The following is a 23,311-nucleotide window of genomic DNA, read 5'->3' as shown; positions in this document are numbered from 1 at the left end:
TAGTGATGACTGTTCCAGTTGTTGTAAAGTATGACATGTTTTGTGGTGCCGATCGACATGTTGGCGGAGGAGTTGGGAGCGATTCAGTCGACTCTTCGGCTCACGTCTGCGAGATCAAGGGAGACGCTGGTCTTCCTCTGCGAGGATGCTACTCCCAGCCCAGAACCATATTCCTGCAAGGTCTTGTCGAGGAAACTACTAGGCCGACGCACTGAGCACCCGTGTCTCAGGTGCTGGTGTTGCCGGCAGCCAGCAACATCTCTGGGCCTATACACGAATTTGGGGGTTCAAGAGAGAGATATCAGTCATGATCGAGTCGGGCATGCTTTGGTGTGCTGTTTTCGCCGGTTAGTTATTCCAAGAATCTACGCTTAGTCTATCATGCAGCTGCATATCCAGCGGGCGATGGTTGCGGTTGGCGGGGTTCCGTTCGCTTCACTGCTCTCAGGACTTGTCAAGGAATCTCCATATGTCCTCGTGATGGGCTACCAACAAGAACAGCCATTTTCGTTGCTATCCATCGCTTCGCTGCAGGTCATTGTACAGCAACGTCACCAAGTATGTAATACTGATCCAATTTCGCCACAGCCGAAACTGTCCACGAGGCTATACACAAGAAACACAGACTGGTTGGACTTAGTGTGTCTAACCAACGCTGTCTCGGCGGCTTCTGGAGCCTCGAGATCTCTCGGTGATCTTGATCTTCCACCGACAAAGGATGAAGAAGGCCTAGCAGCCGATACCTCATATTGGGTTATATTGTGGTTCTAGGCAAGGTCAAATCTCGTTGTGAGTCACTATTCTCACCAGGGTGACCCCTTGGGTACTCATAGGGAATGTGCTCACGGAGAAGCGGAACGGGTTTTGCGTACGGCAGCCAGACTTGTCAGGAAAGTCCCTTGTGCTTCCAGGCCTCCGTTGCGCAGTCAAAGCATACCGGTGCAGCCCCCCTCTTCTGGCGCCTTTGACATTCAATCTATGCCATTTTAGAGTAATGATGGGTAAACACCATAATGACTCCAGCCGTGGCCCAGTCCGAGTCTTACCTTCCCCCAACCTGCTGCTGTGCACGTACGCGATCACGATCCGAGCGTAGGGACCGCTGTGAGGACACCTGGCGCCGTCGTATGGGTGTTCGTTAAGACAGTTTTATCTTGCAGCCTTTCTCGCCAGCCCCCACTAGCGCGAGTTATTTCGGATGCCAGCAAGTTTAATCGCAGATCCCTTCCAAGTACGTGAACTGGTCATCCTAAGACTTGATGACTTCGCAAAGGGAGGGCCCCTCCTCAGTCACGCTGCATCCCGTGCCTCTTCTCAAAAAGTATGGCTTCACCGGGCTCGCCGCCTGCGCCTATTTACCCCACGACTATCGTACTTGACAGCAGGCGACACCGCATACGGAGAGATTTCTAATTTCTAAATTCGTCTATGTATAGGTAAAAACCCTCAGAGGGCAACCGAGGATAAATCCGCCACTTCGATGACACCACCTACAAGATGCAAGCTACCGGTCACCAGAACACTGACTCTATCGAAGGTCGTTGTCATCCCATGCACTATCCGGACAGCGTGCTCTATTGATGGTACGACGTGAATCGCGTCAGTCGAGAATGTAGTGACAAGCTGACTCCAAGCATCAGCCAGTTCATGCTGCACTTTGAGCTCCGTACGGGCGTCAGCCGACATGGCGCGCGAGGTCAAGTCTACGAATCATGAGTAAAGTCACAGCTATGGTAAGACTGCTTACCGCCTTTGAAACGGCCGTCCGCATATGTTACGTTGCTGCAGAAAATAACTTGCCGGAAGAAACTTTCAACCCGTTCGGTACTTCCGTACTGAAGCAGTCGATTCCTCGTCTCCTCGAGCATTGTACTCAATAAATCCAAGCCCGAACGTCCCTTCGTGCAGTTGAATATCAGGACACGAGTGCAACGAGACATCTCCTCCGTGATGCCAGATGTCCCGTTCAGAGTAGTGCTGGTGGAGGAATTACATAGTCCGACGCGCGGACTGACGAACCACTGGGTACAGCAAAACAGGCTCTCTGTGGTGTGGGCTCCATCGAGATACCATGTTATATTTTGATAATTTGGATCCGGTACTATCTGACAGCGGCCCGGCCACTTGGCATTTTCAAGACCAAGAATAAATGGTTCCGGAAGTTGCAACAACGGCTCAGGGCGGCACTGTAACCCATCCATTGAATGGAGGAATATGTAGGCCATCTGAACAGCAAGAGCTGCATTTTGAAGTTGATGTTCACCAGACAAGCCTAACGAAAATGGGGTCGTGGTTGGGACAGGGAGACAATGACAGCAACGTACCCAGCGTAACATTCTCAATCTCTGGGTGGGTGGACACTTCCATGAAGTAAGAAGCCTACAGCCTATCACAGCACAGTCGACTAAAAGAGTGTCGATACGCACCTGCGACGCTTCGGCCCTCTCTTTCAAGACTACCATACCCTCCTCGGGCTGGCTGACACTAAGTGCTGGGGCTCCTTTCTAACAAGACTGTCAGCCTAAGAGAGACGGAGTAAACATATGTACCTTGTATATTCCACCTTTTTTCTGTGCGATCGCCGCAATTGTCCTACCCAGTACCGACATATGGTCCAAACCGAGAGCAGCGATGCCAGTGACGATAGGTCTCGGGACAATATTGGTGCTATCGCTCTCACCTCCGATCCCGACTTCCAGAATCGCCGCATTTACCTAGGCGAGTCAGCTAAACTGAAGTATAGTAACATTTTTTCACACCTTTTCTGCCAAAAACGTGTGAAATGTCATGAGGGTAAGATATCGAAAGTAATTGGGCATAGCTGGAAAATCAGGAGTTCTTGGCTACGCATGATCGAACGAATCCTTAACTCGCTAGTGAATAAAATACACTTACACCATTTTGCTGCAGTCGATCCCAAACCTCGAAAAAGTATCGAGTGAAGTCATCCTCTGAGAGGGGCACTCCGCCTATTCTGATTCGTTCTCGAACAGCCACGAGATGAGGGGAAGTGTATAAACCTTGAGATTTTGAGTGTGATGTGTCGACTGCAGGAAGTGCAGAACGACATACCGATTTTCCAGTCTGGCCTTGCCTGGCGAAGTATGGAATCCGTGAATGCACAAGTAGAACCTTTCCCTTTGGTGCCCGTGACGTGAATGACGTTAATTTTATTGAGATCTTCGCACTGGACACGAACTGATGAGAGTGAGCAAAAAAGGTCAGTGGAGCGAACAGTACGGTGTAGCCTATCCGCTCCAAGAACTCAATCATCTTGGGTATCGGATTCGGGTGGAGACGGGAACCGGCAGCTCTGGCAGCCTCAAGGGTATCAGCACTCGTTTGCAGCGCGTTGAGATGTTCTATCGCATCCTGATAGTTCCTGATCGCCATTGGTTTGAAGCAAAGCGAAGGGGTTGACACGGCGCTCAGGAATATACATACCCACTACTAATCGGCTGCCAACCAAGTAGCGTTGCTGTTATTGGTTCCTGTTTCCCAAGGCTTTGCAGGTAGTATTCCGGAAATTTCGGCTCCCTCAGGGGTCGGAAGTCCGAGTATGTAGTGTATCGACATCACCCGGAAACTCGGAAACAATAGCATTTTATCTTCGCCATTTTCTTCTTATCGAATTGCGGCGCTGCGTAACGTTAGCTGTTTTCGATGCGGCTCACTGCCACCGTTGTTACTATAAATGCAATAATGGTCAGGGGTAGCAACCAGGGTCGAAGATGGGTGAAATGTGAAAGCGCCGAAAGAAGCCAGGTGTCTGAATTTTGGGCGTAAACATGCATTTAAGAGAAGGGCGGGGAACTTGAACACATGGAGACCGCGCAGAGTTATCGTCGGTACGCTGGCGAAAGTGTTTGCACTACGAGCCTTCATCGACAATGTTAGTGATGCCGACTGCGATGTAAGGCGGTGGACGTTCCTATTGGCCATAGCCCACTTGGGATGACACATGCCACTAGATTCCCCATGTAGTATCTTCCGGTGGTGGCCCCCTCAGAAACTAAGTGTACAACCCAATCGGCCAAGCACCTTCCAAGTATCATCGTGGGTTTCCAATTGCCAATTGGGTGATATACAGTCGTGGAATGCCTGGACCACTATGAGTGAAGGTGACAGGCTTGCGTGAAGTTAGCGCTTGCAAGGAGGGTCACGGAGTCGGAGTCCGTCGCACGGCAAAGTTTCACGTCCGGATACAAAGAAAAACGGTAGGTTCTTAGTTGCGGAAGTTAATGAAACTCAATCCGCTAGCCAGGTGACCTTGTCTGTGTGGTGGCAGTTACAATGAAGCGAGGCTAGCATGAGAATCGCAGTGGGATCCGACTATCGTCGGATAGCAAGTGCTATGTGCAGCACACACAGTAGTACCTGTGATTTCAAAAGGCTCTTGCGATCCCGAGCGCGCCACTTTCAAACAAAGTCTCGAGTGGGATGGATTTCGACGCCTTGCCATTTAATTAGAGATTCGGCGACAGATCCGATGATTTCCACACACGGTTAAATCTTTCACAAGGTAGGCAGGACTGGCCCCACCCCCACTCGTGGGTCATTGTCGTAAAAAAATTGTTACTGGCGGTTGCTTCAGGCCCTATATCTGTCAGCCAGGTAAGTTAAGTTACCGCCCACATCGATTGGAGGTTGCGCTGGTGAGTCAAGTCTTTGTTACCACTGCTGAACCGGGGCAACCGTTTGCACAGAGAAAAATCAACTTATCGTTCCTGTAGATCATTGTCCTCAGTTTCCTCCAACCTCAGTGGTGTTTATACGCTTTTAAATGTGATATGGATTTTAGCTGACAAAAACTTGTTACAGGGTTATCCCAGTGCTGACCTTGTGTGTGTGGTGGTAATGTGCAAATCGCGATGGGATCCAATTATCGTCGTGTGCATCAGGAAGCGAAAAAATGGTTTAAACCTGTTTAAACCTGTCACTGACTGGTCGTGACCGCAACTCTGTCATTCCCCGTTTCTCTGATGTGGCAAATACGTGCTGCGCGGCTCAGTACCCGTGATTTCAAGAAGACTTTCTTGATCTTAAACCACTTTTAAACAAGATCTTGGTACGTAGGAGCGTTCCAATGCCTTGCCATCTAATTAGAGATTCGGCGGAGGATCTGTTGATCTCCATCTTCTTGTTCGCATCGCGGCGCACACGGTTAAATATGATAGGACCCAAGCAGGACTGATGGACCTGCAAGTGGGTCGTTGTCGTAAGTAACTGTCATTGGCAGTAGCTCCAGGTAAGTCAAGTTTTCCCACATCGGCCGGAGTTCCCCCAGTGAGTTAAGTCTTACCACCGCTACTGAACTGGAAGGTCGGCAACCCTTCTTTGCATGGAGAAAATTCAACTATCGTTCGTGCAGATCATCATCCTCAGCTGTCTCCAACGCCCAGTGTTGATATGCTGTTAAATCCCGCACGGACTTTATCTGACAAAAACTTTTTACAGGATTACCAGCGCCACTCACTCCTTGCCGCTGTTCATTTTCCTACGTATGACAGTAGAAGTGGCCTGATAGCCGCTCTCCAGCTTCTAATTACGAACTTTCTCCCAACGCCATGTGGCGAAAGACCCAGTTACTGCTGTCTCGCGGGCTTCCAGGCGTCTCCCTACAGTCTCGAATGGTGACAACGTTGACTTGTAACACGAGTCCTGATATCTGGAACATTCAGATCTTTAACTATCTCTTGAAAATGGCCGCATGACGTGAACATCGACACGTTATGCCCGTTCGTTCACACAGTCCCACGCAGCTGATGCGTTCTGTTCACCCACGCATAGACCCTAATCTTATTTCGTTATCTGCATCCTGTCTACCACAGGGTACGATGATCGATGATGGACCGACCTGCTTGCCCAAGGGTATCAGATGTGGCTACGATCCATCTATGCGAGGGCTCCATTAGATTGATCCCTCACCGTGGACGATTTGAATTACATGCGGGGGGGCATCTACTCCACCGCTTTGGAAATTCCTGTCAATGATACACGGGGACAATTAGCTTCATCAAAAGGAATGGAAGAATATCAAGATAGGGTTTGTTGAGGTTTGCCGCGCGTTTTCGCGGCGATAGCCATATATGTAGGATAATAGTGTCACATCATAGAGCAAGGACAGCACGGGACCTCAGCTGCATTGATATTATGGGTGACGTGCAATGCTACAGATGTGGTATACATTACGAGAAATGAGAGGGAAGGGTTGCTAAGCCAATTTTTCCAATGGATCGATCACAGTGCCCATCTAGGTGGGAGAACAGAAATAGTCAGGGACGTTTCACAAAAGAAAAGAAAGAAAGAAAAAATAAAAACTCGCCTTCTTCACAACACGGGGCAAGGTAGCCCTCTGGAAACCTACCCTCGTGTTCCATTCAGTTCCCAGTGGGGTATCCATGCTTTTCTCGAACTGTGCATAGCTAGTGTAAGGATAAGGCAGATCCCGGACGAGGTACTTGGCAGCCTTCTTGTCGCGTTTTTCTGATATGATAACATGCGCTTTCTTGAAATCTGCACGGCTGGACGGGTCGATACCGGCTACCTTTTTGATTAGATGAGGTTTCGGTGGAAGTTTCTTGATGCCCGCGCCTCCCCAAGAGCCCTGAAAGAATGGTGAGATGTCATCGTGTTTGTCATCAACAATCAACGTACCCAACCAGGAAGTGTCGTGTCTACTTCGCGTGGAGCATCAGATTCGTTTTCTTGTCGTTTTGCCTCTTCAAACGCCTGAATGCAGATCATGGAATAAGTCGCTACAGTCTTCGGGGGGAATCGCCCCATACGAACCTCCACAACATTATCCCCAGCAAAGGCCAAGGCGACCAATTCTCGTTGTTGAAAGGCCTTGACCCCTTTCGCGTTGACGGATTGCCCGGCCGCCCCTTCTTGCTCCTCCATTTCGCTGTGCACATCCGAGTCATCATCATCTGCAGGGAGCTCTGCACTGGTCGATGGCTGATTCTGCCGCTTAGGTTTCTTTCCCTTCTTTCTGGCCGACGAGCTTGTGGTAGGAGGGTCAGGGATAGTAAGGACATTATCTACCTCGACTTCCAAGATGGCATCATCGCGCGCGCGTTCCTTCTCTTCTTCCCCTTTTGCCACCTGCTTCTTAAGTTTGTTGGAAGACTTCGCCGAGATCTCGGCATTCTTGTGGACCACAGCTTCATTTTTCTTGCGTGCTAGGCGAGATGACAACGCCACCGGTGCGAGCCATGGGTTGGGCTCCGGTGCAGCAACGAGCGGTGTCACAGCGGTCAACGTGGGAGTTGGACTATGTCGACCCTGTGGCGTGACATCCTGGACAAGATCCGCGGACTGAAGGGTGACGCTTGAGGTATCTGAAGCCAAAGAACCCAAAGGTTTTGCAATGGATGTTGCTGCTGCGCTTGCTCCCGGCCGGAATGATATTCGCCCACCGGTACGTTGTACCACCGAGGTGTTTTGAGTAGCAGCATTCTCCGTTATGTCCCCGGATTCGCTGCCTTCCGCATCTCCAAGTTCCAACGCTATTTCTCGGGCCAGCTCCTCAGCTTGGGTATTCGCCTCCCGAGCCCGCCTGGTGGCTGCCTCCTGCATAAATTTCATGTTGAACACGCTTTTGCTCTTCAGATCTGAGGTGTCTCCCTCCCCTTCTGTGCGGATATTTTCGAGCTCCTCAAAGGCCTTGCGCCTGATTCCTTCTTCATCCAGTTCTTCGTCACCGCTTTCACTCCCCTTGTCCGACTCGCTACCACTATCCTCTCCTCTTATCCGTCTCCGAAGCTTTTCGCCTCGATCGAGCATTTCTGCTATGGCTTGACGTTGGTCCTGATCCAATCCCTCTCGACCTTGCATCGACCGCGCCCACTTTCCCGTAGCTTTGTGCTTCAGAGTCGCCCGCTCCCTTGCGCGTTCAACCTCTGCCTTCATCCGTGCCTCCTCGTCCATGTCTTCGTCCTCCACAGGAATATCAAGTCGCTCGCGTTGCTTCTTCCGTATGCGTCTGTAAGCTTTGCTTTTGATTTTCGCGACGCGTTTTGCCTTGCGGTCGGCGCGGAACGCCAGTTCGCGCATCATACGGAGTTCTGCACGGCGTGCTGCAACCTCCTCCACAGTGAGATGAGCCATTTTTAGAGATTCGGTATGGGTAATGTCCTCGTCGCGGAGTTGAGCGGACTTCAAGAGCTTATCTACAGCTGATTCGAACTCATTCGAAGGCTAGATGTGGTCTGTCAGTACGGACGGTTAACTTGGTGCTGAAAGACTTTTCAATACCTGAAACTTGGCTGCGAGCTCGAGGTTGGAAACGCGAGTAGCAGGTTCTGCTTGAAGAGGGAAGCTTAGATGCTCCGCCTAGGGAATAGATCAGCGCTCAGTGCACATGTAGCATATCTCGAGACTATGTACCTGTTTAATGCGTTTCATCGTCGTATTCCATTTCTCGACCTCTTCCTTGGTCTTCTCGTAAGCAGCCTCTCTATCGAGTCGTTCTTGAGCGCGTTGAGGTAGAGGCGCAGGAAGTGTTTTTGTCTTGGCGCTGGAGGAAGTGAGGGCTTTCGTCGATTTTTTGAGCGTAGCCAGTGCTGAGGTAGATGCCAGCGGTGCGAGTAGATCATCGAGCTTCAGTGTACCAGATCCTGAGAAAACAATTCAGATGTGAACAAGTTCAAACATGCACTGGGGATGCGCATGGCACGTACCGCGTGCTCCGAATTCACTCTCCTCCCCAGGTTCCGTGCGTTCTGAGAGTATCCTTCGCTTTTTGTTACGGGAATCTGGTAATCCTTCCTCGTCTTGTTTTCGTTTCTTGTTGTCTTCAGGGTCTAGTGTTGACAGGAAAGCATTGAGCTCGGTGAGGGCCTCAGGTGATGCCTCAGAGTCAGACTCGGAAGCTGATATCTGGAAATCGTCTTCGTCTTCGTCTTCATCTTCGCCCTCTTCTTCGCTCCCGCTCTCCTCCTCAGAGCCGGAGCCTTGATGTGAGCTCGACTCCTTGCGCTAGACATCCCATCCCATTTAACCACCACACTATAGTTTCGATCGTCCAGCCACACATACCTTCCTTCGAAAGCTCGATCCTGCAAACCCCTCTTCATCGCTGTCCTCAAAGGCATCCTCGCTATCGATCTCCTCGTCATCGTCACTACCCAGCTGCTCGTCCTCTTCGTTCTCACCCAACAGCCGCGCAGACGGCCGTTCTGCATCTCGACCCTCAACATCTAGGCCAGCATTCGAGTGATGACGCCTTCCCTGTCCTTCGTGTTTATCAAGATCGAGTCCAACGGTGTTCCGACGGCCCTTTTCTGGAAGGTCTTCGTATACGTCGTTGATCGCTGCAGCAGCTCTCGCCTTTTCTCGGGCATTGGCATAGTGCGCAGGGCGACTACCTGGTCTGCCTTTCTTTGCTGATTTAAATTTTTTTTGTGTCCTGGTCATTTCATGTGCTCGATAGTTGAGTTCGTCGTATATCAGGAGCTTGCCAAATGTAAAATTGATGCTGCCAAGTTGTGCATGCCAAATTAGGAAACCCAGTGTCCACTTAGAGCCACTACCAGTGTCTAGTGACTTGGACTCTAACTACGGGAAACGATGCATTCATCGTTGCATATTGTTAGTGAATCCAAGAGATGTCCGAATGTTGGATACAGCAATCATTCATCACTCCGAGAGATCAGATCACGTGAGGAGGAACTAGCTATATTATCCTTGGAAGTGAGGATATCCCTGGTCAGAGGTACAAAGAAAATATCTAACGATCTACCTCGCTGCGCATTAAACGACATCGTTAGTCAACGTAACCACATTCTTCAGGACGTCAGTCAACTCACCCGAACACAAGGTCCATGGTACCAATGATCGCAACTGCATCTGCAAGCATGTGCTAAAGAGGAAGAGTCAGTCTCCTGAACGAAGGACGATTGTTCGTCACGTCTTACATCTGCAAGACGAACCGGCATCAGAGGAGGGGGAGTGGAATTGCGGAAGGGAAACACGTACGTCTCATCATGAAGTCCGCTCCAGCAAGATGCGCAAATCCTGGAGCGCGAATCTTACATCTGTATGGACGGTTCGTGCCATCACTGCAGGAAAGGACACATTAAGCGGCAAGAAAAAATGGGGAATAATGGATACGTACGAGACAAGGTATACAGCCATCTCGCCCTTCGGAGCTTCGATAGCACTGTACGTCTCGCCGGGTGGCACGGAGTAACCCTCGCTGAATAACTGTCGGGAAGATCGTTAGGTCTAATCGTGCTATTATACGGATAATGTATACCTTGAAGTGATGAATAAGTGCCTCCATGCTCTCCTTCATGGATGCACGGGGTGGCGGAACGATCTTGTTATCATCCACTTTAACCATACCGGTTGGCATTTTGTTTAGACACTACGGATGACATCCAACTCAGTGCCGTACGATGCAGATTGCACAAGTTGAGCCCACCTGATGAATAATGCGCAAACTCTCCCGGAATTCTTGGACTCTGCACAAGTAGCGGTCGTAGCAATCACCGTTCTTTCCAACGGGGACATCGAACTCGACCTGATGAACGACAAATGAATGTCTGACTGCGATGCAAGGAAGAACCACTCATCACCTCATCGTATTTATCATATGGAGCAACCTTCCTTAAATCCCACGGAATACCGCTCCCGCGCAGCATGACACCAGTGAAACTGTAATCCAACGCCTCCTTGGCTGTCACGACACCGATACCGATCGTCCGTTGTTTCCATATCCTGTTACCTGTGACGACCTCCTCGATTTCATCTACGCGTGAGCTGAATTGAGTGGCCCATTTGAAGATATCTTCCAGGAGACCGTGCGGGAGGTCGAAAGCAACGCCGCCCGGGCGGACATAGGCAGAATGGAGACGAGCACCGGAGACGCGCTCGTAAAATTCCATCAGCTTTTCGCGTTCTTCGAAGCCCCACAAGAATGGTGTCAGTGCGCCAACATCCATAGCGTGTGTAAGAACGGCCATCAAGTCTGTTCATCTTGGTTCAGAGTTGACTAGAAACGGGGAGTAGCTTGTGACGCACGGTTTAGGACACGAGTAATTTCACCGAACAGAGTTCGGATCCATTTGGCGCGTTCAGGAACTTCGATGTTAAGAAGTTTCTCTACCGCGAGACTGTAGCAGAGCTCATTCGTCACTGAAGAGAACCTGGTTAGTGCAAGGGATACGTCGGAAAACGGGGACCGACTCATGGAGACGTAGTCCAAACGATCGAAGTACGGCAATGCTTGTAAGTAAGTCTTGTACTCGATCAGCTTTTCTGTACCGCGATGTAGAAGTCCAATGTGCTACTGGCGATGAGTAAACAACAACGCGGTGAAGTATGTGCACATACAGGGTCCGAACGGAGAATCTCCTCCCCATTTAACTCCAAAATCAAACGGAGCACACCGTGGGCTGCAGGGTGTTGAGGACTGGACGTGTACCTGGGTCAATAGGTCCTTCACTAAAGTTCGGGGACTCACCCAAAATTGACTGCCATGAAGTGATGAATCTCGCGGTTCGACAACGCAAAAGTATCATTCACCCACCAGTAAAATGTCTCAACTTTGTGTCAGCACGAGTGCCAGTCTCTGCCAGGATTTCGGATGCGGAGAGGCCATGCAGGTCCTCCACGGTATGTGTATCGAATACATTATTCTTGGACGTCTGCGGTGTGTCCGGTCTACACCGAACAGTCGATGTAGCAAATGAGCGGAACGGGCCTCGTCTTAGCAGCGCAAATTGACGGCGTAGTAGTGTGCTGGCCATCCTCGCCCTCGTCGTTGAAGCAGCCGGTTTTGTTGGGTCGACCGCGACGGCGGGAATCGGCTGGTGCCGGCGACAAGACCAGTTACTAATACGCTATTACTAATTGTCAGGGCCAAGTGTAAAGGGTGTTTGTATATATTTGTCACGACCTAAATGTGAATTCATATTTCGGTGAAGCTCCGCCAAATCGTCGAGTGAAAACTGAGTGAAAATGCCCTCAAAACATGGATTCGGACCAACACTCCTCCACTCGCGTATCCTTTCTGTCTTTGCCTGCGCAGTTACCCAGCAGTCTCATCGCTTGATTGCCATATCTCAATAATGCCAACAAAGCCCCAGCGACCTCCACTTGCTGAAGGTGGTAGCTTGTACACTGAAGCCCTGCTTTGGACAAAGGACGGGATAACGCCAGACGATCATCCTTTAATGCCTCTCACTGCGTTGAATATTAGCAGACCTAGGCTTGTCGACCCCAAGTGTTGTTGTTCACCTGACCAGCAATCGCGTCGATTTCCCCTTGCGCGTGGTGGTTCATTTTCAGGCCAACCCATTCCTACTAGCACACAGACTGCCGCCAGGGGCAGACCTGGAGGTAGAGAGTATATGCATAATACCCTCGATCATGTCGACTCTCCGCAAGTCACCGCCAGTACCTCTCTGCCATCAGGGGGATCAGGCCCCATCATGCAATTCACGCATTCACGTAGCAACGCGACGCGCCTGCCACAAAAGTTTACTGCCATCGTGCGTGTGCAGATGCTGTTGCAGAAAAACCACCACTGATACCGATATCCTCTCAGCTTAAACGCACGAGGCCTCGGGGCTCGCGCGGTGATACTCCCATTACCGGGTAGGTCGCCTTCACTGTAGTCACCATGCTGCTCTGATATAGTTCTCATTGTGTCAAGAGCCACCCTCGGGTGCCATGTCGAGCTCTTTATCAGCGACCCGAAGACGCCAATGTTGCCTGAAATAGACACTGTAAGCAAATTTACAGTATAGTGAGAACACACGTGGAAAATCACTTTCACAGGGCCCTTCTATTAGGAAAGTGCTCCTTCCTGACGAGTGGTCGCTGTCTGAAATGAGGCTTCCTCCGATCGAACTTATGGATGTAAGATTTCCAAGGTTCTGTTTACCGCGATCCTCCGCTCAACATCCTTCGCAGCCAACTATCCACATGTCCTCGCTGCCAGAAGAAGCTGAGGAAAGGCATGAATCGTCGGATAACGACGCCAGGGAATTCAACGCCATCTCTGTGATCTCACGAGTTCCATCGGTTAGTGCTATGGAATTCATACCTGCCTTGTTACTATGGAAAGAAACCGTTTTTCATCATATTCATCACGACGCAGTGCGGTACACACGCGCATAGCGTGGATGTCGGAAACAGGGCAGGCACGGTCGATATTGCGGGTTACCGTCTTTCTACAGGCAGCGGAGCGTCTGCCACGAGTGTTAGTGTTTAGCTACGACCATCTTAATCCCACCCACTTAGTCAGAGTAGTTCCTTTCCTCAGGAGGTCTACACCATTGTGATGGAAATACGCATGATGCGGGCAACCAACGGAGGCCAAGCCCACCGTTGGTAGGTCGCGCGAGGAGGGTACTGCATTCTGTTTAAAATCAGGATTTCTAGCTTCCTGCAGCCCGCTCACCAACGAGCACACCAGCCGAAATGCCAGCCCAACCCACGTCTGAGAATCGGCAGAACCATGCTGATCTGTCAACGGTTTCAACTTTCAAGAGAATTTGGCAACTCCTAGTTCCAGGTGGGAATCGGCTGCCCGTCTCCCAGAGGGCCGTTTGGATAGCACCTGCGCAGTGTACACAGGTGAATATTCCCTCTCACTTGTAGGGTTGGGATCGGTGGTGACATCGAGTATCTGTTGTGTAGCAGATAGTGGTCACGCCAATTGGGGGTCAGTGTCAACCAAGGCCCCCTTCCGGTGAGTATGTCCCGTTTCCTGATGACGGCCAAAGCACGATTACAACCAGCGAGGATGGAGCCAAGGGATGTTGTTCTCTCTTTGTGTAATTCTCGAGGCACTATGCCCAACATTTCTTATTACTACTTAGTTTTCGACATGCGTTCATGATACTCACTCACATTTCCCTCCTCACCCGGTTCACTTTTGTACCGCTTTGTTGTAGTAGTAGAATGTGTACTTGCATCTATGTTCTATCCATTTGCTGTGTTTAGTCCCGGAACGTCTTAGGCTGAAAATTAGATTTGAGACTCGTCGGTCCCCAGTACCACAGCCCCGATCGCTGCCCAATTGAAACAGTGAAATCTGACAGAATCCGGAAGGGTTTCTGATTGTTCAATGAAGTTCCTCCCAAAAGAAACTTGAATCCGCAGCGCTACCCTAGTGGGCAGACCGAATATTCCGAAGAAGACTCGTTTCTCCGTGCCCGTGTCCTGTGGACTCTGTGTTAGGTATAGCAATGCAGGATCCGGTGCGTGTGTCCTGTGGAGTGCTGCATCGAGGGATCCCACGATGTGCTGTAACGTCATTCTGAGTAGAACCTCGACGCCGACTCGACGCGGTAGACATTCCACATAGAACATAGGCAGAACTCCCGGCAATCGTTTCGTTTGGGATGAGCACTTGCCTGCGATGCGAATGCATTCGGATCTGACACTTGAATGTCTTCTGCTTCACGTTATCGCATAGGATGATCAATGGGCATTACGTTGGCAGTTGACGCGGGGTCCTTTGTTACATCAAAATGATTTCGAAACGGGACGTTCGCCGTCTGCATGCAAGTTGCAAACCATCAAATAATCCCAGGGCCCCGATTCTTAGGCTCGCTGTGCGACCATTTTAAGTTCCGAGGCGGGGCGTTCATTGTAACCTGTACCTGTACAGCCCTGCCAAGCGCGCAGTGTTCCTATTTTGCATTAGCGTTGTTGCAATAGACCGTTGGTATCAGTTGCCAGTATCAGTTTGCCCTCCTCTGTCCTCCTGCAGTCTTCTCTACCTTTCCCTCCTCATAATCTACCCGACTTGAGGTTTCGTCGCATTTTCTCCCACAGCCCAGATATGTAAGCTATTTTTGTTTTCAAGGCCTCGTCCAACCAGACGCTTGCATTGACTCATTGTTCTTGGCTCCAGCGTAGTTCAAGGAATGACTGAAAGCATCCAGACCACACGAACTATGGACTTGGCGCGTCCTACTGCCCCAACACACGTAGATCGGACAACTACTTGCTCACGACGAAGCTTAGTGCTCGACAGAACCCCACCATCAACTCCGCCTAACGTCATTTCTGGCCAAGGACAGCCTCCTTTCCAACAGTACCAAGAGGAAGCCAACGACGTGGGGGAGTCCACATTCACACCCAATAATGCCGCCCACTACACTGGCAAATCACCTGGTGGGACTCGATTGCGCAACTTGTTCAAGATCACTACACGTCATCGGTCAACTAGCTCATTAAGTTCGCAGACGTCGAGGTCAACCACTTTTTTCTTTTCCTGTCGGCATGCTAAAAATGCATAGTGGTCCGGCGCGATCCATTGAGATAGCTCATTGGACCAATGGCTTGGTGCTTTACACCCCTGTTCCCGCATCTCGACCGAAACAACCCCGGCCGCTAACTACCTTGAGCGTTGACACTGAGCTACGGCCGCCCCTCTCCACTATCCACGTAAGTTTTAACTCGCCCTCTTTCACGACGACGACTCTTCAACATTGAGGTATAGGACCCTACCAATGTGCCGGAAGATGACATCAGTTCATCGAGAAGTACTTCCAGCGACTCCGATTCACAGATGGATACCTTGTCTTCGGAAAGCGTGTCTGTCATGGATGTAAGCTATAAATCTGCCGATTTTTCTGTGGCCATACATTTGATTTTTGGGTGTCCAGCGACCTGCTGCCTGGGTGTCGTCAAACGGATGGAGTCCAAACGACGGATCATTCTTTGGGAACGCAAGTTTGATGGGACTTATATTATGCTCTGAAGCTTACATCTACACATTAGCCCGGTGTGCAGTTCCCCGATCCGCCCCAGAGACGCTACAAGTTCCTAGCGATTGTAAGTGGCCCATTCCGCAAGACCAGATTCCTGGCGACAATAAACGGCCCGTTCCGCAAGACCGAGCAAGGACTAGAACCTGCTGCACCCGCTTACGCCCAACCGGTGAGTATATCCTTTCATGGCTCATTGCTGGCCTAATCCCGGTGTTTGAAGTCTGTCGTTGCTGGGACTCCTGAGACAAGAAGCCAGCCTCAGGAATATATATACGTCCGTGACCCATGTGAATGCGACTCACTTGCAACTACAAGCCAGTACGGCGTTGGTTTCTTATGTTGCAGGTACCAGAACAATTCATGAAGTTTGTTTTTATAATCTTCACTCTTATGGAAGCCCTTATTATGAAATCTTGGGATTCGCTTGGCTGCAGACTAGTTTCGATACTTAAATGTCCTGCGCGGCAATTCCTCTCCTGTGAGGGTTATACCCTGACAAGGATTGTACATCATTACCATCAGCAAAGGCAAGATATCATGTATTAAATATATGTAATATCATCATCATTCAAACAATCATTACCTCCTCTCTGCCTCTGGCAATACAACATGCAATACATTTGACGGGAATTCACTAAATGTCCTTCCTACTAAGGGGACCATAAGTTGTGACTGCGCAGAGTGGATATGCGTCCCATCCTTCGTTGTTCCAGAGACTTTGAAACAGAGCCTGAGGGTTCCATGTCATGCAAAGTAAAGGTGAGCCCGTCTAGTTATGGTCACTGCTCTGTTTAGCACGCTTTCGTCACGAAAAAGGGTATGGGTATCCCTCCAGCATTGAAGTGAGGTTCTAGAGTGTATGAGCGAGTATCTGGTAAACAATCATGACTGGATACCTAGGAGGCGGACTGAAATGGCAAGTCGCCAAGGGAACCTATAGTTCGGCGTACATAAGCGCTGGTTTGTTAGTACTTCTAGCATGACGCGTCGCGCACGGGAGCCAAGTTCCAGACAGAGCTCCATGGCCGTAGCCACCAGTTAGGGACATAGAGCCAAGGCGGGAATCGAAAGCAAGTCCTTTCGAACTCGGAGGCATCATTGGAAAGGATGTGGTAAATAGACTGACTTCTGCCAAGCAGTTTACCGTGCGGAAGGCCTTTGTCACATCAAAATGATTTCGGAACGGGACTTTCGCCGTCTCCATGCAAGTTGCAACCATCAAATGGTCCTAGTGCTCGGATTGGCGGAACTTGGTGTGCAATCATTTCTACTGCCAAGCGTGCAATGTTCCTATTTTACCTTCGCGTTGTTGCAATCGACCATTGGTATCAGTTTGCCCCCCTCTGTCCTCCTACACTGTCCTCTCTATCTTTCCCTCTCTATAATCCACCCAACTTAATGGTTTCGTCACGTTTCCCCCCACAGCCTAGATATGTAGGCTATTTTTGTTTTCAAGTGCTTGTCCAACTGAATCCTTGCACCGACCCGTTGTTCTTGGCTCCAACGTAGTTCAAGGAATGACTGAAAGCACCCAAACCACGCGAACTGCGGATTTGGCACGTCCTACTGCCCCAGCACATGCAGATCGGACAACTACTAAGTCACAACAAAGCTTAGTGCTGAACAGAACCCCACTATCATCCCCACCCAACGTCACTTCTGGCCAAGGACCGTCCCCTTTCCAACAGTACCAACAGGAAACCAACAAAGTGGGGGAGTCCACATCCACATCTGATAATACGACCCACTACACCGGAAATTCACCTGGTGGGACTAGATTGCGGAGCTTGTCCACCATCACTACACACTGTCGGTCAACTAGCTTTGTGAACCCACAGAAGTCGAGGTTAGCCGTTTTTCTTGTTTTCCGTTAGTGTACTAAAGATGCGTAGTAGTTCGACGTCTCCTACTGATATAGCTCACTGGACCAATAGCCTCGTGCACTACACCCCTGTTCCCCCACCCCGACCGAAACAACCGCTGATCATATACCAACCGTATGCTATGCCTATCTTTCTATGACAACTGCAGCATTGTCTGATACTTTGGTACCCATTAAGGATCGATCCTGAGCCACCATCCCTACCTCCATTGGTGCTGGTACGGATTTTTACTAGTGACAGTATCTACTAACACACTCACCTTTCAAACACATTAGGAACCATCTATTTTAGATGGCCTCCTTCAGAAATCGCCAGTACTCCAGCCGCTCCCGGATATCCCAGAATTGGTAGGTTTTATTGGGTTGTTGAGTTCCAGAGTTAAGTATTCTGCGTAGCCTGGTCTCGATTTCCCCTGGATGTTGAGGGTTGATACCGAGCTACAGCAGCTCGGGGACTTATATGACTCTCCCTCCACTGTACACGGGAGTTTTATTTCGCACATTTTCGTGACAATGACTCTTCAATGCTGAGATATAGGACTTTATTGATGTGCTGGAAGACGGCATTCGCTCATCGAGAAGTACTTCTAGTGATTCTGACGATTCGCGGACGGATACCTTGTCTTCGGAAAGCACGAAGTCTCCAATGGATGTAAGCCATATATCTGACAACTTTATGTGGAAATGCATTCAATTTTTGACTGTCCAGCTACCTGCCACTGGCTGGTCGTCATCAAAGTGCATCCTCGACATGGGAGATGGGTCGGAACCAATTAGCAAATCAATCGCCGAGAAAGCAAGTTTGATGGAGCTTATGTTATACTCTGAAGCTTATGTCTACACATTAGCCCGGTGTGTCCCCCGATCTACCGCAAAGACATCACAAGTTCCTAGCCGTAATAAGTGGTCCATTCCACAAGATAGAACGCGTTGCACGTGCTTATGCTCAACCGGTGAATATATTTCTCCGTGGCTCACTACTCGTCTAGTCCTGATCTTTGAAGACTGTCGTTCCGCTGTCTTCTCAGACCCCTCAAACAGAAAACCGGTATTATGATATCGTTGTTGACCTACCTGACTGCGTATCTCTTGCAACAAGCGAGTACAGCGTCGGTTTCGTATGTTGCCGGCGCCAAAGCAGTTCGTGAATTTCGTTATTGTCTTCATTCTTATGGCACTGGGATTGGTACTTTCGTTTGGTTTCGATACTTACATGTCTTGTGCGGCATTTCTTCTTCCGAGGGTTATACACTGAGGGATTTTTTATGAAGTACATCACTACCATCGGCAAGGGCAAGCCGTCGTGTATTAAGTATCTGTAGTATCATCATCATTCAAAATATTCATCGTGAATGCGCCACCTTCCCGCTTCTTGCAACACGAAATGCAATATTCAGCAAATGGCCCTATAAAGTAGGCTTCGGGGAACTACTTTAGCAGTATTTGATACCCGTTTCTTCTCCAAAGATTGTCCTGTCTTGCTCTACTACACTGACACAAAATCTGAGGATTCCGTGCGACGCAAAGTGAAGGTGAACCAGACAAAAATACGGTCGTTATCTAAACAGAGAGTCATTTCCACGAACCAAAAGATGAGACCGTCCGACTGTGGTCTGTTCTGTTCGCCACCCGTTCGGTGAGCCAAGAGCCAAGGCGTGCATTGAAAGCAAGTCATTTCGAACTATGTCTCGGAGTCCAGACTACCAGTACTCGAAGACATCGTCCGAAAGGACATTGCAAATAAACTGACTCTGTGGAGAGCGTGACCGTCGTGCGTGGGAACGGCCTGAAAAGGCAATGCCAGCAAAGCGCAAGTTCACGCCCACTCAGTGGACCCTGGAACTGCGCAGTGCCAGACAAGGTTGCTCTGGGTCAAATGACAACCCGATGTGTGTGGAAACTAGGCCACTTGCTGCTGGCAACAATCTTTACCTTTTCCGTCTTTGCCTACGCTGATGAAAAGCCATGTACACTTCACTCTGGGGGTAAATACTACGACCTCACCCCTCTCAAGTCAAGGTGCGCCATGCCGTCGCCTGTTAGATGCACCGCACACCCAAGTGCATCACAGTAAAGACTACCAGTTCGAGATAGATGCCGGACGGAAAATCTACCTTAATGTCTGTAAAGGTGTGGCCACCGACCCATGGAATACCGGTGTTTCTGAGGACGAGGGGGATATCGCTGGACTGATACGGCGAGACCATGGAGACTTTGCCATCGGGTGAGTCATTCGGAAATCGCATGCACTGCTAGTGTGAAGTAGTCTTGTCCAAGGATCGTGAATACAACCCTGGAGATGGTAGAGGGAGGCTTGATGCTTCGACAATCCAATGGATCGCCTTGCAAGGATATGGATAACGTCCGTGGAAGCTCTTCAATCCGTTTCATATGTGATACGTCTGTATTCGCGGCAGGTACGATGATCACGTTGCTCACTTCGATGCACCCGGGACTGATGTGGTATTATAGGTAACCCTGTCGTTATTGATACATTCCCTCCCAATTCCGAAGATGCTTGTCACTACGAGCTCGAATGGAGGACACACGTGAGTAGAATCCGGCAACTTCTTCAGGGATCACGTCCAAATCTTTCTAGTTTGCTTGCCCGACAGGGGAGCGAGGCGTCCTATCCGGACTATTCGTCTCGTGTATTATCACGTATGTCCCAAGAAATACTCTGTTTACGACGACTGAACGTCTGAATACTGCAGTGCCATGATCCTCTTCATGTTGTACATGGTCGCCAGCACACTATACAACTACTTCGTGCTCCGTTTGCGCGGCCCTCAACTCCTGCCCAAGTTCACGCTCCAGCATGCGCACGAAATTCTTGACGTATCCTATGAATTCTTCAAGTCACTGTTGTATCGGGATTTGTGGCAGAGTAGGCGGCGTCGAGATGTAAATTCTGCCTCGCATCACTGGACCTCCAGGGAGGAAGAAGAAGCCATGTTTACCGCTGACTCCCTTGAATCTGGTGGAGAAGGCGCACCCCCAGTCCGTAGTATGGACGATTCCGGAGAAGCTGGACCGCAGAGCGGCAGAGAAGGAGAAGGAGAAGGAGATAGGGTTTCTCGACTGTAGATGATGATGATGTGTTGGTTTCGTAGTCTCCATTCTACGTACCAGTTGGATTTACCCGATTGCCGATTTCCAATTCCGCGGCCCTGGTACCAGTAGTGTTTGGAGCTTGGCCTGTAATTCAATGAGCAACGATGCAACTATCTCACTTGTTCGTCTTCGCACTACCCTTCCTTGCTTCCGCCTCTTTGGACGAACAGTCCATACTCTCGTCTCCACCAAATATGCAGAGCCAGCAAAGCGGGTTGGATGAGGATTACACTCCCATGACTCGCCCACAACCGACGCTGGCCGACCTGCTCACCATAGAGCCATCAGCCAGCATTTACTATTCGTACGCCAGGGAGACCGAACTGTCGCTGGATTTCGACACTGGAGATCAGTACCTCACACTGTTGGTGCCGACGAACAGGGCTGTTATGGCACTGGCCAGGAAACCGTAAGTAGGATTTCATTTTGGCAATGGACAAACTCGGTGTACTCAGAAGTCATGGTATCGCTGTAGACATCAAGGGCCGCCTTCCACTGTACCCATCATTGAGCTTTCTGAGCAACAATTCGACGAACAATCGAAGCGTAATGTTTACCGTTGGGTCTCAGCACATATCATCCCCGTAAGATTCCGTGTGTAGTTCTGTGCTTGCGGCCGTAGAGCTAACCAACCGTCAGTCTCACATCTCTCTCTCGAGTGTCCCCGTGACATATGACACTTTACTCGAGGGCAAATCTGTTACTTTCATCCCAACCTCGAAGACTGGGCAGGGCTCCCCAAACTGGTCACGGGTCACGCTCGAAGATGGGTCTAAGATCATCAGTGTGAAAGAGGTTGGTTCCCGCTTCAGATATTGATATCATGGTTTGGTCTGACGGGATTCATAGGCGATGAATGGAGTGCTTTATCTCATCGATGGTACCGTTGATCCTTATTGAAGGCGTTGTAATGTGCTGTTTTTCAATATTGTAGTTTTTACGAGCTATGGCTAACACGGGACATGTCCTCGGTGATGTAATTCTAAGACACAAAGTTTACAGGTTCTGACTATGTACTGTGATCATGCAATCTCAACGACGAACAATAGCGTAACACATGAGCGAGCCGAAGGCAAGGAAAGGTAAAAAGAACACACCTAATTCCACTGCATGTCGGAGTCTCCTTAGGTGCCTAACCATTGATTGGGACTCTGAACTCTCGCTGGCCAGGCAGACATAGTTCCAGTTGACTGAGCAGCGTAGCGATCGGTACGATGACGACACGAGCCGACGGAACGACCCTTTCTCCGGTAAGCTGTCAATCTTAGATGCAATAATTTGGCAGCACCCGAAAGGGAACTCCTCGTCTGCATAAAAACCCCCGACCTGAATTATGGGGTGTCTTCGTGCCTCCGACCATCAATCTTCAACCGTACCCCATCTCAAAGCCTATGATCTGATTGGGCTATCTTCTAGACGCAGAGAGGAGAAATTGACTGGGTTGCATTCTTTTCAGTCGAGATAATGTTGGTCTATTCCGACTCCGTGCAATCTCTCCACTCGTAGAATGCACGTCAAAGAAGCAATACTCCCGAAGGGGGGGGGGTGTCCTAAACGGGTTCGCCGACCGTTGCAAGTGACTAAGACATAGGTGGTTGGGCCGGTTCTCGCCATGGCTTTTGCAAAACGAGCAGTGACTTCATCGACTGGAGCAGGGCGTAACACGCCCATGCAGCTGCGGCGTGCAAAAGGCTGATGAACAATCAAGAGTACACCCTAAGTGTTTTGCGGTCTTCCCTCAGTATGGACACGATGAAGATGAGTCAGAAGAAGAGGGAACTAGTGGGTCTATCATCCTATTTGTCTTCCTTGATAGTCAGAAAGAACCAACACAGGACGGCAAGTGGAGCTGCGGCTGACGGTCCTTTGGCAGGCTGTATTCCAGTGATAGTCATAGCTCGGGTAGCGCTTTTGGTTACTGCTGTAGTTCCTGTGCTTGACCAATATATAGGTATTGAGGGTTTTTGCGGTTGTTCGTTATCTCGTTCTTCCTGGTCTCTCACCTTGCACCCAGGCCATTTACTTGCCTCGCTGTTCTCCACGTACGCTCTGTTGCACGCTCGGTCCTCACTCGCCCGGAGGTTTCTCACTTGTGAGTTTACCGAACCCTGTGGTTGAAATTGCTCTGCTCACGTTCGAATAATGAAGAAGTGTCGTCTCCTCAGCAGTAGTGGGTCATTTTTGTTTTATACGTTATTTCCGCTGGTTCACTTGACGGTACAGCAATATGTCCACTAATTGTCCAGTAACTCCCTGTCTCTATATGGTTTCAGATGATAGTCCATGTTCAGAGCCCATCACGTGCAACGTTGTACCTGGACACTTAATGTCTGCGCATGGGATCGGGCTTTTGTCTCGGGATGCGGTGTTGCAATGTGGATGGCAAGATTGCGGAAGTGCCATCCGACGACATAACCTCGTGCGTCATATACGGGAGGTTCATTTACAACATCCAAGAGATGGTACCCATTCTTGAGAATTGCAGAGTGTGTACCGAGCGTTGTCTCTTGAGTTGTGTTTGTAGAAGTATATTGCTCCCATGTCGCTTATGTAATCGTCGAGATTTTGATCTACAAGG

At 49.8% G+C, this 23,311-nt stretch overlaps 8 protein-coding genes across 8 annotated transcripts; 5 read left to right on the top strand and 3 right to left on the bottom strand.

The window, feature by feature from the left end:
* Positions 1–1,433: 1,433 nt before the first annotated feature.
* F5J12DRAFT_549354 (Mur ligase) lies at positions 1,434–3,508 on the bottom strand. The gene is made up of 9 exons (XM_051740018.1): positions 3,241–3,508; positions 3,073–3,187; positions 2,896–3,020; positions 2,760–2,843; positions 2,550–2,714; positions 2,427–2,504; positions 2,325–2,379; positions 1,748–2,272; positions 1,434–1,703 (listed from the first exon to the last, which is right to left on the bottom strand). Exons 1-9 carry the CDS (start codon positions 3,391–3,393, stop codon positions 1,447–1,449), a joined length of 1,557 nt encoding a protein of 518 aa, XP_051601932.1. The 5' UTR covers positions 3,394–3,508; the 3' UTR covers positions 1,434–1,446.
* Positions 3,509–6,045: 2,537 nt separating this feature from the next.
* F5J12DRAFT_820200 (small-subunit processome) lies at positions 6,046–9,482 on the bottom strand. Its single transcript, XM_051745262.1, has 9 exons — positions 9,043–9,482; positions 8,685–8,982; positions 8,392–8,621; positions 8,260–8,337; positions 6,793–8,202; positions 6,658–6,732; positions 6,326–6,607; positions 6,193–6,253; positions 6,046–6,140 (listed from the first exon to the last, which is right to left on the bottom strand). The coding sequence occupies exons 1-8, from the start codon at positions 9,418–9,420 to the stop codon at positions 6,215–6,217; spliced, it is 2,790 nt and encodes a 929-aa protein (XP_051601931.1). The 5' UTR covers positions 9,421–9,482; the 3' UTR covers positions 6,046–6,140; positions 6,193–6,214.
* Positions 9,483–11,826, bottom strand: F5J12DRAFT_820197 (Ndufs2, NADH:ubiquinone oxidoreductase 49 kd subunit). Its single transcript, XM_051745261.1, has 13 exons — positions 11,537–11,826; positions 11,471–11,480; positions 11,341–11,419; positions 11,194–11,293; positions 11,029–11,142; positions 10,584–10,975; positions 10,430–10,528; positions 10,262–10,372; positions 10,121–10,209; positions 9,982–10,064; positions 9,960–9,961; positions 9,813–9,865; positions 9,483–9,749 (listed from the first exon to the last, which is right to left on the bottom strand). Exons 1-13 carry the CDS (start codon positions 11,754–11,756, stop codon positions 9,734–9,736), a joined length of 1,368 nt encoding a protein of 455 aa, XP_051601930.1. The 5' UTR covers positions 11,757–11,826; the 3' UTR covers positions 9,483–9,733.
* Positions 11,827–11,950: 124 nt separating this feature from the next.
* F5J12DRAFT_820189 (uncharacterized protein) lies at positions 11,951–13,590 on the top strand. Its single transcript, XM_051745260.1, has 6 exons — positions 11,951–12,500; positions 12,557–12,606; positions 12,665–12,737; positions 12,790–12,870; positions 12,925–13,365; positions 13,419–13,590. Exons 1-5 carry the CDS (start codon positions 12,078–12,080, stop codon positions 13,129–13,131), a joined length of 834 nt encoding a protein of 277 aa, XP_051601929.1. The 5' UTR covers positions 11,951–12,077; the 3' UTR covers positions 13,132–13,365; positions 13,419–13,590.
* A 933-nt stretch (positions 13,591–14,523) lies between these two features.
* On the top strand, positions 14,524–16,386 carry F5J12DRAFT_820151 (uncharacterized protein). The gene is made up of 7 exons (XM_051745259.1): positions 14,524–14,805; positions 14,876–15,217; positions 15,264–15,411; positions 15,467–15,574; positions 15,633–15,695; positions 15,748–15,906; positions 15,958–16,386. The coding sequence occupies exons 2-7, from the start codon at positions 14,889–14,891 to the stop codon at positions 16,099–16,101; spliced, it is 951 nt and encodes a 316-aa protein (XP_051601928.1). The 5' UTR covers positions 14,524–14,805; positions 14,876–14,888; the 3' UTR covers positions 16,102–16,386.
* Positions 16,387–17,105: 719 nt separating this feature from the next.
* On the top strand, positions 17,106–17,874 carry F5J12DRAFT_549224 (uncharacterized protein). The gene is made up of 2 exons (XM_051740017.1): positions 17,106–17,583; positions 17,630–17,874. The coding sequence occupies exons 1-2, from the start codon at positions 17,255–17,257 to the stop codon at positions 17,757–17,759; spliced, it is 459 nt and encodes a 152-aa protein (XP_051601927.1). The 5' UTR covers positions 17,106–17,254; the 3' UTR covers positions 17,760–17,874.
* Positions 17,875–19,495: 1,621 nt separating this feature from the next.
* F5J12DRAFT_904819 (mannose-6-phosphate receptor binding domain-containing protein) lies at positions 19,496–20,706 on the top strand (the record flags this gene model as incomplete). The annotated part of the gene is made up of 6 exons (XM_051748581.1): positions 19,496–19,638; positions 19,691–19,843; positions 19,897–20,036; positions 20,092–20,168; positions 20,219–20,280; positions 20,334–20,706. The coding sequence occupies 6 exons, from the start codon at positions 19,496–19,498 to the stop codon at positions 20,704–20,706; spliced, it is 948 nt and encodes a 315-aa protein (XP_051601926.1).
* Positions 20,707–20,969: 263 nt separating this feature from the next.
* Positions 20,970–21,633, top strand: F5J12DRAFT_904818 (uncharacterized protein; the record flags this gene model as incomplete). Its single annotated transcript, XM_051748580.1, has 4 exons — positions 20,970–21,142; positions 21,209–21,317; positions 21,373–21,528; positions 21,583–21,633. The coding sequence occupies 4 exons, from the start codon at positions 20,970–20,972 to the stop codon at positions 21,631–21,633; spliced, it is 489 nt and encodes a 162-aa protein (XP_051601925.1).
* Positions 21,634–23,311: the final 1,678 nt, after the last annotated feature.

This window comes from Pisolithus orientalis, assembly GCF_024613125.1.
Source record: "Pisolithus orientalis strain OTSU chromosome Unknown F5J12scaffold_8, whole genome shotgun sequence".
Taxonomy (NCBI): domain Eukaryota; kingdom Fungi; phylum Basidiomycota; class Agaricomycetes; order Boletales; family Pisolithaceae; genus Pisolithus; species Pisolithus orientalis.
This window is presented reverse-complemented; position numbering and strand designations above follow the sequence as displayed.

Excerpts from the sequence above, each read along its gene's own strand:
- F5J12DRAFT_549354 (XM_051740018.1), bottom strand. The coding sequence starts at position 3,393 with ATGGCGATCAGGAACTATCAGGATGCGATAGAACATCTCAACGCGCTG. Across the intron at positions 3,188-3,240 it reads TGGAGCGGATAGGCTACACC|TGCGAAGATCTCAATAAAAT; the intron begins GTACTGTTCGCT and ends GTTCGTGTCCAG. Across the intron at positions 2,844-2,895 it reads ATCGACTGCAGCAAAATGGT|CCAAGAACTCCTGATTTTCC; the intron begins GTAAGTGTATTT and ends GATCATGCGTAG.
- F5J12DRAFT_820200 (XM_051745262.1), bottom strand. The coding sequence starts at position 9,420 with ATGACCAGGACACAAAAAAAATTTAAATCAGCAAAGAAAGGCAGACCA. Across the intron at positions 8,983-9,042 it reads GATCGAGCTTTCGAAGGAAG|CGCAAGGAGTCGAGCTCACA; the intron begins GTATGTGTGGCT and ends TGGGATGTCTAG. Across the intron at positions 8,338-8,391 it reads CGATGAAACGCATTAAACAG|GCGGAGCATCTAAGCTTCCC; the intron begins GTACATAGTCTC and ends TCTATTCCCTAG.
- F5J12DRAFT_820197 (XM_051745261.1), bottom strand. The coding sequence starts at position 11,756 with ATGGCCAGCACACTACTACGCCGTCAATTTGCGCTGCTAAGACGAGGC. Across the intron at positions 11,143-11,193 it reads TTTGGACTACGTCTCCATGA|TGACGAATGAGCTCTGCTAC; the intron begins GTCGGTCCCCGT and ends GGTTCTCTTCAG. Across the intron at positions 10,373-10,429 it reads GTTTGCGCATTATTCATCAG|TGTCTAAACAAAATGCCAAC; the intron begins GTGGGCTCAACT and ends TGTCATCCGTAG.
- F5J12DRAFT_820189 (XM_051745260.1), top strand. The coding sequence starts at position 12,078 with ATGCCAACAAAGCCCCAGCGACCTCCACTTGCTGAAGGTGGTAGCTTG. Across the intron at positions 12,607-12,664 it reads GGTGATACTCCCATTACCGG|AGCCACCCTCGGGTGCCATG; the intron begins GTAGGTCGCCTT and ends CATTGTGTCAAG. Across the intron at positions 12,871-12,924 it reads CTCCGATCGAACTTATGGAT|CCAACTATCCACATGTCCTC; the intron begins GTAAGATTTCCA and ends CATCCTTCGCAG.
- F5J12DRAFT_820151 (XM_051745259.1), top strand. The coding sequence starts at position 14,889 with ATGACTGAAAGCATCCAGACCACACGAACTATGGACTTGGCGCGTCCT. Across the intron at positions 15,218-15,263 it reads TTAAGTTCGCAGACGTCGAG|TGGTCCGGCGCGATCCATTG; the intron begins GTCAACCACTTT and ends AAAAATGCATAG. Across the intron at positions 15,696-15,747 it reads ACGGATCATTCTTTGGGAAC|CCCGGTGTGCAGTTCCCCGA; the intron begins GCAAGTTTGATG and ends TCTACACATTAG.
- F5J12DRAFT_549224 (XM_051740017.1), top strand. The coding sequence starts at position 17,255 with ATGACTGAAAGCACCCAAACCACGCGAACTGCGGATTTGGCACGTCCT. Across the intron at positions 17,584-17,629 it reads GTGAACCCACAGAAGTCGAG|TAGTTCGACGTCTCCTACTG; the intron begins GTTAGCCGTTTT and ends AAAGATGCGTAG.